This window comes from Pteronotus mesoamericanus, unplaced genomic scaffold, assembly GCF_021234165.1.
Source record: "Pteronotus mesoamericanus isolate MK-2021 breed Mesoamerican mustached bat unplaced genomic scaffold, CSHL_Meso_final scaffold_125, whole genome shotgun sequence".
Lineage (NCBI taxonomy): Eukaryota > Metazoa > Chordata > Mammalia > Chiroptera > Mormoopidae > Pteronotus > Pteronotus mesoamericanus.
In genome coordinates this window covers 5,389,760-5,402,632 of record NW_026555304.1, presented here as the reverse complement: position 1 = coordinate 5,402,632, position 12,873 = coordinate 5,389,760, and the positions used below count along the sequence as shown (strand labels likewise).

At 37.0% G+C, this 12,873-nt stretch overlaps 1 protein-coding gene and 1 pseudogene across 3 annotated transcripts in view; one reads left to right on the top strand and one right to left on the bottom strand.

Moving 5' to 3' along the window:
- Positions 1 to 12,873, bottom strand: part of AUH (AU RNA binding methylglutaconyl-CoA hydratase) — a 150,290-nt gene that overhangs the window by 72,686 nt on the left and 64,731 nt on the right. For all 3 annotated transcript variants that reach the window (XM_054588036.1, XM_054588038.1, XM_054588039.1), the window contains 2 exons: positions 9,167 to 9,259; positions 5,313 to 5,369 (listed from right to left, as the gene is read on the bottom strand). In XM_054588036.1, the coding sequence (XP_054444011.1) occupies positions 5,313 to 5,369; positions 9,167 to 9,259 (150 nt within the window). The remainder of the gene's footprint in view (positions 1 to 5,312; positions 5,370 to 9,166; positions 9,260 to 12,873) is intronic.
- LOC129082350 (selenoprotein K-like) lies at positions 8,419 to 8,692 on the top strand (annotated as a pseudogene).

Genomic DNA, 12,873 nt, shown 5'->3' with positions numbered 1-12,873 from the left:
GAGTTAAATGAATAAATGTGTCGGGAACACACAGTGTGTGAGCACAGAGTGTGTTCCCACAGTGTAGGAAATGAAGTTAGAACAATGCTGGGAATCCACCCTGCAGGCCTGTAAACTCAGGCTGAAAGCTGACAGAGTTCACACTATTTTCTCACAAATCTTTAAATGCCTAAGACCACAAACTCACAAATTCCAGTGGTAAACTGCTTATTAATGTTTGATTCCAACAACTTATAATGATAGGGCAGTTCTGATACTTACAGACGAGCTCAATCTCTTCTACCAGATTTTGGATAGGCAATTCCAAGGGAGCATTGCTGAGTCATATACAGAAATACAAAGTGAGACAAAAGCAGGTTTACAGTTGTTTGAATGGAAAATAATACAATAATTAATAATAATAAAAGAATAAACTGTTTCACATATTCACAACTATAAACCTACTTTTGCCTCACCCTGTGTATGTTTCCTCCACAGCAACTAACAAAATGGCCTGTCAACAGTGGGAAGCCACCTAACAACTTCCAAAACACCCTAATTAGACACAGAATAGTGAAGAGTCACTGATTGCATTTTAAAGTACAAAGAAATGAGACTCTGCATTATATGAGGTAGTGCTGGCCTTTAGAGAGGTCACTTGGGAAGCAGTCTCCTAAATCTGGCAACGCTCTCCATTGTTCATAAACTGGTAAATGTTTGACATGAATATGCCTCTTTAAAAAAGTAGTCTTATTAATGTTGTTATACTTTCCTTCTTCCTGATATAGTATGACCTTATTAATCAGATTAGGCACAGAAATGTCTTTTGCTATTTGTGAAAATCAAACTCACCCTCGCAGGATAATGATGAATCATTGCTGAGTCTGTTCAAAAGAATAGGTTCCGATTCTGATGTAAATTCTAAAAGGATTTCAATAAAGATGATACAAGAAAACTTTCCAAAATGACTACCGTGGTTAGGACAACACACACAGAGGACTTAAAAATCCACTGTCACTTCATAAACACACCTTAAACTAGAGTGCCTAGACACCAGGCCAAGACACTACCTTACTGACGAACATAGTCTCCAAGTCAAATGGGCAGTGATGCCCCAAATCCTCTACCCTGAAGAGAAGAAAAGAAACTGAGGACTCTTGTTCTGGTCCCATGAAACCTGAGTGCTCTAATTTTCTTCTTTTCCTTTTTAACTTGGAGAATAGTCAATGCCAGTAATTAAAGATGCTTTTCCTGAGAAGTTTCCAAGAAGAGCATGCTAAAAGTGCACTCATGGTTAGTCACCACCTTAAAAAAGTGATCATTGTCATTATCACTCTAAGTGAGACAACCTAACATCTTAAGTACCATCAAGTAAAATGAAAATAAAACATAGAGCATGGTCCCTTTAGAATTGTTGGCAAAAATTTTTAACCTAAATTTGAAGAAATAACTATCAAATCTACAATGTGCAAACCTCAGCAAGATAATTTGCCTGAAATTTTGCTTAATTAGTTACAAAAAGGGGATGACTTTTCTAAATTTAAAAAAAAAAAAGTTTTAACCAAATATGGTGTGTGACATTGAACTAGATCCTGAATTGGAAAAGCAAAACAAAACTACAAACTAAATTTTGAAACACCTGGGGAAATCTGAATATTATTGTTACTACTGTTTGGTGTGATGATAATGTTGTGGTTATATAAGTTCTTCCTTATTCTTAGGAAAGGCAGGTTGAAAATCTTAAAGGTTTACTCTGTTATTTTGAAATAGTTCAGCAAGAAAAGATGGGTGTGCATCTGAGGACGGACAACAGAGAGTGGGAGACAGAGTGTATGGCAGGAGAGGGGAAAAGGGAGGGAAGATCTTGACGAGGGGTACAAAGAGATTCATTTTACTGTTTCTCAAATTTCCTAAAATTTAAATATTTCCAAAATAAAAAGCTGAAAAGAACAGGAGCATTGGAAATACTAGACATCTTGTCCAGAGTGGTATGCACCCCAGTAAGAAGCCTTAAACAGTTGCCTTAGGCATAATAAGGTTTCTTGATACAAAACCCACATTCTCCATAAAAGACGCAAGGAAAAAAAAGAAAAAGACTGGGAATGAGGGAACTTGGCACCATTTTGTGTGCAAAGAAATTTTTAAACTGTTAAATAAAAACAATCCTAGTTCCCTCAACTTGTTTTATTTGGTTTTTATAAATATTGCTTAAGGGGCTACCTCTAAATGAGAGTTTTATTTTAACTACTACTGAAGTATTCTCCTGGTTAGGAGAAGACAGAAAGTTGAGCTGGTTTCTTAAAAGTGAAAATACTGGAGAACGGAGTAGAGGACTAGGGTACAAAATCTCTGATATAACTTAGAATACTGTAGTAGCAAGGTCTTTGAGTAACAATTTCAATTATTTTTAAATTGGCTAGTACTTTAAATCATTAACACTGTATTTTGTATCTTATAATATTAGTCAAACAATCAAATATATGCATATAACAAAAGTACTGGTTTAAGTATATGACATTCAATTACATCCCATTTTTAAATTATATCTGATATAATATTACTTAAAGAAGTACACTTGGTTTTAATGCTTCTACTTTCCTTTACACCTTCCTTTTCATTAACTATGTGCTTTTAATAGTTATTTGACAGCAGACAATCTCCTTCTTAGTATAACCCAACTTCAGACTACCAATCTAAAAGATGTCTTATAGTAATGTTCCATTAATATTCAAGTTCACTATGAATATTATTATCTCTTCAAAACAATCATTTTCTAATTTACCTTGTTTTATTTTAAGAAACTTTTTGCCAACCAGGAGCATCAGGTTAACTCTCCTGTGTTTATCAAATATACAGAAATCCAAATAGGGAGGCACAGCTTCATTTGGATTAATGTTAAAGCATTCTGAATTCTAAGACAAATTTATTTAATAAGAATTTTTAAAAATAACAGTATTCATGAGAATAAAGTTCACATTCGACCAAACTTATAAAAAATGTATTTGAAAAAATAAATTAATTAATTTTTAAAAAAGTGTGTTATAATTAATGGATCCACCATTGATGAGGACCCTAAAAACTTATGTACATTGGGAAGAATGTGTTAATTTCAAGACCTCATATGGCTGGCTCATAAGAGAAGATTAAACAAGCTAAAGTTATCACCCTTATTTCTGCAGTATTATCAGCTAAGCTTTGTTCACCTAATCAAACTCAACAGTATTCTCATACAACTGCTCTACCTTCTAGTACATTTAATACAAAACATTTCACATTCAGAGCCTGATAAATAACCAAATTCCTAAATTCATCTTTCTCCGACACCCTACCTCTGAGATATACATAAATATAATCTCCATCCCTGTCCAAAAAAAAATTACTTAAGCATTAAAAACTACTGTGTTAGTTTCCGAAGGCTGCTGTAACCAACCACCACAAACTTGGTGGCCTAAAACTACAAAAATTTAATTCTCATAATTTTGGGGACCAGAGTCCAAAATCAAGATGTTGGCAGGATTGATTCCTTCTGGAGGCTCTAAAGAACAATCTCCTAGCTTCTGGTGACAGCCAGTAATCCCCGATCTTCCCTGATTTGTCAATGCATCTCCTCAATCCCTGTCATTGTCTTCGCAGGATCCTCTCTCAGTCTATCACAGGATTTAAGCCTCATTCAGATAACCCAGAAAGATCTCATTTTAAGATCTCTAATTATATCTGCAAAGACCCTTTGTCCAAATAGGGTCACATTCCGGGTTTCACACTGACATCTTTTGGGGCGGGGCACCATTCAACTATAGTCACTACCTTTCTAGGATTAGTTATATCGTAATTACTAACAAATGCTTATTTCTTTTTTTTTTTTGGTGGCTGCTCATTTATTTTTTTAAATTTTATTTTAATTTATTTTTTCAAATACATTTGTCTCTGCCTCCCCCCCACCACTTTCCCTTGCCCCCTCCCTCCTTCCCTCCATCAGCTCTTCCCCTTTGGTTTTGTCCTTTCAGTGTTGCTGGTCTTATTTTCCTTGCATCTTTGTATTGTTGGTTAGGTTCCACTTATAGGTGAGATCACATGGTATTTGTCTTTAGCCCCCTGGCTTATTTCACTTAGCATAATGCTCTCCAGTTCCATCCATGCTGTCGCGAAGTTTAGTAGTTAGTTTTTTCTTTCTGCTGCGTAGTATGCTTGGTAGTGCGTAGTAAGCACTAACAAATGCTTATTTCTTAAAGTATTTGTTAGTAATATCAGTAAAGCATATCATCTTTTTCCTAAACCTTGTTTTATTTCACACATTAGTTATCTGATAACTCTTTTTAATTGGATGTATTTTCTTATAAATTCTTTTTTTTTTGAGTTTTCATTAGTCACTAGGAAAAAAGGTTGACAAAACAGGTAGATATTAAATGTTTTTACCTACAAGAATAGGATTTTCATGGATTACCAAAGTAGAAAAGTTAGTCAGTCTTACACATTGATCTGGGTAGTATTCAGTTTCACTGAATTGTTTTAACATTCTACCTATACACCCTAATCAGGATAAATACTCTTGTAACTGTGATACAGTTAAACATATAATTTTAACTTATTCTGATACAAACATGTCTGGTGTGCAATGCTGCATTTAATTTTTTATATTGTACTGTTATTTCATTCCTGTTCTAATAAGTTATCAATATACACATCCTCAAATGAAGCCTACTTTTTGAGTAAATAACATTACAAAATGTGAGTATCTCCAAATTCTTGCCATCAGACAAAAGAACAAAAATTTCAGATTTATTGGGTGATGCAACATGATGTCATTATCCGTGGTGGAAAAGTACTTTCTTAAATGAGTCTTCCAAAAGAAACAGCTATCATTTTTGTAGTAACAGATTAATCAACACCAGCTGCCCATTAACCCCAGTCTTTGTCTTGCTGTACAGAGACACAAGAAACAAGGCACAAAGCCTCGGTGCTCTTGTCCCTCTTCACTGGAGTCTGACCGCGCGTGTGGAGCTCTCTGCGGGCGCACACATTTATAGACCCACGCATAAAAGTTTCAAAATAGTGGTATCATCCTTCAAGAACAATAAGACTGGTGGAATAATTTAAAAATTAAGAAATCACAAAGAAAAGCACAGAAAAAAACACAAAAAGAGAGCCAGGGCCAGTGTACCCACCATTTTCACACCAACATAAGCTGAAAGAGTGCATTATGAATCAGGACTTGACTAAAGAAGCAAACAGCACAGCATTAGTTCTTCATCCAAAATGTTGCCGTTTCAATTAATACCTTTTTGCCTTGTGCCTGTTTTTAAGAACAAATCAAAACGGGTGTGAACGATTCATACCTCCACCAGGAATAATTGCCAACTTTGTTTCAACCAGGCCCATCTTTGCAGAGGAAGCTAAAAAGGAAGGAAGAAAATTAAGTAATATCCATATAATCTAATTCATTTATGATGACTTGAAAAAGTAAAAGAAGCTATGAAAACAGTAATCCCCCCTTATCCACAATTTTGCTGCCCAGTTTCAGTTACCCAAGGACAAACACTCTCTGGAAATATCAAATGGAAAATTCTAGAAACAACAAATTTGTAAGTATTAAATCTCATGCTGTTCTGAGGTAGTGAGATTAAATCTCCATCCTGCTCCATCCTACCTAGGATGTGAATCATCCCTTTGTCTAGTATCTCCACACTGTAGACACTACCTGCCTATCAGTCACTTAGTAGCCATCTTGGTTATCGGATAAACCATGGCGGTATTGCAGTGCTTGTGTTCAAGTCATCCCCCTTATTTCCTTTACTTAATAGCCTCAAAGAACAAGAGTAGTGATGCCTGCAATATGGATATGTCAAAGTGAAACCATAAAGTACTTACTTTCAATGAAAAGGCATGTATGTAGAGGACAAAACATAGTATTACATAAGGCTGGTATTATCCGAGGTTTCAGGCATCCCCTGGGAGTCTTGGAATGTATATCCCTGGCATAAGGGGAAATGACTATATTTTGTTTACTAATTATATTTGTGTCACAAATCTTTTTAAAAAATCACTTCAGAAGGCATTTAGTTATGAAAAGTAACACTCTAAATTACATACAGGGCAGGGCCCTAGCTGGTGTGGTTTAGTGGACTGAGCGCTGGCCTGCATACCAAAGGGTCACCGGTCAGATTCCCAGTGTAGGGCACATGCCTGGCTTGCAGGCCAGGTCCCCAGCAGGGGGTGTGCAAAATGCAACCACACATTGATGTTTCTCTCCCCCTCTTTCTCCATCCCTTTCCCTCTCAAAAAATAAATAAATAAAATCTTTAAAAAAAAAAAAACCACGAACATTTTTAAAAATAAATTAAATAAATTACATACAGGGCATGCAAAAGTAGGTTGACAGTCGTGAGTACATGAAGTAGAGTTTATTCTTATATTATTATTTTTTCCCCATACAACTGTAAACCTACTTTTGCCCCGCCCTGTATATTAAGAGATTCTCACGTTTTATGTTAAAAACTGCTTGGCACCCTGGCTGATGTGACTCAGTTGAAGCATCATCCCATAAACCGAAAGGTCTCAGGTTTGAATCCTGGTCAAGAGGGCACATTCCCAGGTTATGGGGTAAATCCCCGGTTGGGGTGCCTATGAGAAGGCAGCCAACTGATGTTTCTCTCTCACATTAGTGTCTCTCTCTCTCCCGACTCTCCTCTCCTCCCTTCCCCACTCTTCCTATCTCTATAAAGCAATGAAAAGATGTCCTCAGATGAGGATTAAAAAAATTATTAGGCAGAGAAATAATTTTTGATGCAGAAAGACCAAGGTTGTAACTCCATAGTTTGACCTGATACTGCCAAGTTATGTTTGAAGGCTTAGATCTCATTAATTATTCAGGTTGAAGAGCGAGGCTATGTCTGACAAGCATGAATTCTTTAGCTGCCTGAATAGTTCTCCAGAGCAAACAGTTTAATATATCATATCAGATATAGCAACTTTTCAAGATCAAATCTCTAGGTATTTTTTGACAAATGGTTTTACTGCTCTGATAGAAGGACAGGCTCCTTTTTTCGTGTTTGTTTTAGGACTACTTTAAAACATCTCAATTACTTCTTTAGTTGTATATCCAAAAGTACCTGGGCTGCTTCCCATATCCTACTTTCCAGAATCTGCATTCTTTCAGAAATGTATTCCATGTACCTTAGCTTTTCAATTTAAAACCCAATGATTCCAGACAAAATACAGAGATCCCAAATAAAGTGGAAAGAGGAAAAAGTGTACAATGACCAGCAACTACAAACCCCAAGAAAGTCACCATAAAATTATTTTAAAAACATAATTATATCAACTCTACTTTTAACAGGCAGCTCCTCCAGAAGTGACAGTGGGAACCTGGGGAAGAACAGTGACAAATATTTTCTGCCTGCTTCATGCAGTCCTTGGTCCAGGAGCCCCTTTGGGTCACCACAATGAGGGAACAAGGACACAGCACTGTGATTCTTGAGAAGACAGTCTGAGAAAGTAGCGGAAGAATGCAGTGCTCTGGCAGGACAGCAGGAAGGCTGTGTGACAAGTGTGATGCCAGACTGCCAGGGTTCAAATCTGAGTTCAGCCACTGATTTGGGGCATGTTACTTAACCTCCCCATGTCCTGGCTTTGTCAAGCACCACAAAGTATTTATCTCAGAGGGTTGTCAGAAAGATTGAGTGAGTTAATATTATACATGCCAAGTGCTTAGAATGGCACTGGGTACAAGGTCAACACTCAGTACAGGGCTAGCACTAAGTGTTTTCATTATTATTTTTTTTTTTTTTAAGACTTTATTTATACTTTCAGAGAGAGGGGAAGGAAGGAAGAGCAGGAGAAAAACATCAAGGGTTGCCTCTTGCACACCCTCTGCTGGGGACCTGGCCCACAACCCAGGCAAGTGCCCTGACTGGGAACTGAACTAGCAGCTCTTTGGTTCAAGGCTGGCAATCAACAGAGCCACACCAGCCAGGGCTCATTATTATTTTCATAATCACCTCATCCAATCCTCAGAAAGCCATCCAGAAAAATAGCGAGCCTCAAAGGATTAAATTATTATTACCATAGGTGATAATAATTATGGCTAGGCACATGCCATAAATTCATTTGATTGTCAGAAGAGCTAACGTCATTTCACCCAACGTGGAGGAAACCGGTCTAAAAAGGACAGGACCAAGGATTTAAATTCAGTTCTGTATGACCCTCTTCTCCTTTCCTACTGCTAAGATTGAACAAGAGGCTATCAAAGACTGTTTTCTTAACTGGAAATTTTAAGTACTTTGTTAAGCCCAACAGTTGATGTTTTTCACCTAGATGTTCTACTCGGAATTTTCTGAAGAGTAAAAAAACAAAACAAAACTCATTCAAAAAATGTTATTTTTGACAGAAGATGAAAAGGGTCAGACCGCTCCGTCACTCCAGAGGTGGGGAACAAGGAGCAAAATGGTTTACATCTTGAGTGGACAAGTGTTGGACAGCCAGAGTCAGTCCCCATGGAGATTATCTTTGATAAGAGATTTCTTCTGGGGAATAGCTGAGTTTGTGGTTTTCTGTTTCAAAACTACTTCAGCAAAATGTAAAAAAGAAAAAAAGCTAAGGAACCTCATCTGATTCTAGATATGACGATGGAAGAGGGTCCTCAGGAAACACGCACTGAAGAATGGGTCTATTTACTCATTTGCATGGTCTCAGTCCCCCTCCAATGGCTGGTGGATGAGCAAAGTAAACGTCTGCTCAAAGCAGCAGACAACTGGACATGCACATTCATAGCAGAAGGAAACCACTGAGCAGTGGAGAGCTGACCGTGCTAGTCAAGTAGATGAATGTGTATACCTGAACAAGAATTACTCTGTGTCCTCCTAGATGAATGAAGTAGTGTTGGGAATTCCCTGGCAGGGATCTGGCATGACTGACTTGCAGTTCTATAAATGCACATGTTTGTCTCATTAACTTTTTTATAGTTTATGAAAGTATTAATATAGTTTTAATAAGTATTTTTAGGTTACAAAACTGACTTCTCATCTGTATATAATTTAAACTCCGAATTTGAAGAAAATTAAAAGGCCGTGTGTTTTAGTACTGTTCGTGTCACCTTTTTCAACTTCTGAAAGCATTATTAAATTTGTTCTCATTTATAAATCACATTGCATTTCTTTCAAAAAATGTTATTTTTAATAGGATTAATTCTTACCTGCCACTCTTATATCGCATGCTAATGCCAGTTCAAGACCACCACCTAAAGCCAGTCCATCTATGGCGGCAATCGTTGGCACTGGTAGATTAGCTGTAATAGAAAGAAAGATGTCATGCTTCTTTAGTAAGTTATCTCACTGTATAATTTATTTTAGACTTTTTTTCTGTAAATATATTTTTAAATGGGCTACAGTATACAGAATTTTGTGTCCCCTTTGCCTTTAATAAAATAACCATTTCCCTCATTGTTGTTTTTCAGGCACATGGAATGACTGTATAGTGTTCCACCAAACAGTAGCTGGAAATGATCAGGCTCTATCTAATATCACATTTCAAATGGAAGAAACTCTGAGAAAGCTCAGAAAACCTACGCAAAAGCATGACTGGGTAAAGGTTAGTCATTCAACAAACAAAAAAACCAGACTTTCTTGAGTGCAGAAACAGAATGTTACTTTAATGAAGCTTTTGTAAATTGAAATATACAGATTTCATGTTTATAACTGGTTCTAAAACTGACTGGTTAATTATTCTATGAAGCACAATCCTTCCTATTAATTTTATTTTTGACTAAGGGAATGTGAAGCTAGGCCTACCTAGCTAGGCACAGGTAACAAAGGCTGTTAATATACGGAACAAGGCATCACAAATGCACGAAAATCCCAAGATAACTGATCAAAGAATATTTTTTTCCCTCAAGCTCAAACCTTTGCTCATGACCCTGGAACAAAAAACACTTACATTTGCTACCAAGATTAATAAAAGCGTAATTTTTCCAAAAAAAAAAACAAGAAAGAAAGAAAAGAAAGAAAGAAAGAAAACTTCACATTCTCATTGTCAAAAAATAAAATAGGAAGGATTCTGCTTCACAGAATGTGGATATTAAAAGGTACCATCTCTTAATTGTTCTTATCACAGAAGAGCTGTGTGACATGACAGAGGTGTTAGCTAATGCTACAGTCATAATCATATTGCAATATTTAAATATATCAAATCAACATGTTGTACATCTTAAACTTATATGTTATATGTCAATTATATATAAATTAAAAATAAAATGAATAAATAAGTGAATAAAATAAAAAAGTACCACCCCTAAAAATCTTTCTTCCATAGGTATTCTGCTATGTAAAATTCCAGAGACAAAAAGGTTCATTTCTTGAGCCCTTTGAAAATATACAAATGTCATAAAGTATGCTGACCTTTATTCCTACCTGAATGAATTTATCAGATTTATTCTAACAGCAAAGTGTGAAAAGGCTGGGATGGAGCACATACAGATGCTGCCACCGGAAGCAAAGAACAGGACGAGTGGGACGCTGGAACAGGGTACACCTCACTACTGCACCTGCCTAAACATTTCAGGGGCAGATGGGGGCTTGAAAGGATAGGTCAAATTTGAAGCTGCTCCATGTAATATGTTTTAGAGCATGCTTGGTGAAAAAAATGAAGAGAGAGCTAGGTCAGTGATTATAGTCAGAGTATGAAGTTAATGAAAAAAATAGTATCTAGTTCATTTTATCTGACAAAAAGGAAGAAAGAAAAATCAACAAATGAATATAATAGCAACTTAATCTGAGTGGCACCCAAGGTCATCTCCAGTCACCACAAATAAAATGAAATGACTTTGCGATCCAGTTCTTAATCTTCCTTCCTTTCCAGGAACCCAGCTACAGAAATTATTCAATTTCCAGACTCCTTTCAATCTACTACCTCCCCAATCTCAAGTCTCTCCCATCAAAACTTTCCCCTAGGTCTTACTGTGGCCTCAGTTCGCCTGCCTCTAAGAAAGCTTCTGAAGTGGGTAGAGTAAATGTGTGTCAGTCATTCCCACTCACCTCCACCTCATAGCTCTAGTCCTACTCCATCTCACCATTTTACCAGTAAAATGGTGATACTATCCTATAATCAATGGGCACTACCTGGTCCCTATTAAACTGAAGGTCAGAGGCATTCATCCTGGACACTCCTCCTTGAATTCCTCTCTTAATCTGCCTACTGGGTCCCTTTCTCATCTCTCCTTCCTTTCCATCTACCTTTGGTTAGTTCTCAGCCTTCTTCCCCTCTCAAAAGCAGCTCTTCCTGGGAGGTCTCATTACCACAATAACTTTTACTATCTATCTAAACAGCAACAATACCCACATTTCTACTCAAAGTTTTCTCTCAACTGAATCCCTATAATTACCTACCTGCCTGTAGTATCTCTCCACTTAAATGCTTTACATGTACAAACCAACTCCTTCTCAATCCTTCTAGATTCTGTTTCTCATTTTGAGCACCTCCATCCACCATGTTACCTAAGTAAGACATCTCAAAGTCATCCCAGATGTCCTCCTTTTCAATGCCTGGCATCCTCTTGTTTTTGCAGTCCTATCTAACAGCTCACAGATCTTCAAGTCCCCTTCCCTTTCTATTGCCAGAGTTCCAGGTACCCTCACTTCTCACCAGCAGAAGTCTCGAATTGAACTCCTTCCTACAATTTGCCCCTTCCAATGTACCTTCCATATATCCTGAAGGATAGTCTTTCTAAAATGCAAACATAGCCATGTTATCCCTCTTTTTAAAACTGTACAATGATTTATTCCACATTCAAGATAAAAATGGACAAAACTTTTAGTACAGCACAGGGGGTGCCCTACGAACTAAGTTCTGACTACCTGCGCAACCTTTTCTTCAACCTCAGACACCAACTGTGTTTCAGCCCCAAACTACTTATAGCACCTCCAGAGTCATTTCCACCCACTCATGTGTACACCTGCCCTCTACCTGGAATGCCTAGATAGCCCCTAACTTTCTTCCAAGACATTGCTCCTGAAAGTCCTTCCCTTTATGCTTCCATGGCAATGTGTACAAACTTTTCATCAGTAATCACCACCATACGGCCCATTCTGAAACAAAGATTAATAACATCATACCAATGCTGGACAGTGAGATCCTCCTTATCACTCTGAGACAAACTTCAAGGTTTTTCATGGCCTCTTCTGTCTCCATTATATTAACCCTCATATTCTCCCTACTTTTCTTTTTATTGTTAACTTCTTTCACTTAATACTTTAAGGAAATGACATGAATATATGCAGGCTATAATGCTTACAAAAAAGAAAAACTGTGGAGTTCCTAAGCTGGAGAGAGCACCAAGAAGAACATGGGAATGTTTTCCTCTTGTTGTATGAGAATGCTAGTCAACAGTGAGTGCTAAAAACACTCAAATATCTGCTGCAAGCTGACTCTTCAGAAAGAGAAAGAGTAAAAGTGAGTTTTAAAGGGCCTCCAAAATCAAACTCAGGCCTGAAATATGTGTACTACTGAGTTCCAGTTTCTGAAAATTCCAACCCATAGTAAATAGGTGTTATCTGATATTCCTTATATTTTTCTCTAAATATTGGAACAACTGACGTGACTTATATGGAAAGAGGAATTTTCACATCAAAGTGTGCATTGAAAATAAATACTAGGGGGAGAATTGGGAACATATGTAATAGTGTCAACAAATTTTTTTTTTTTAAAAAGAAAGATTAAGTAGAAGGGTCAAAGGAATAAATAGCTCTAAATTACAAAAGTAATATTCCGTAACTTCATAAGCTCTGAAGCCTAACAGAAAGAACATAAGAAGATTACAATTCCTGGTCACGTATAATGTTCTTAATACTGCAACACAAAGGGAACAACTGCCTCAAAAAGAGTTGGCGAGGCTGTACTCTGCATTTT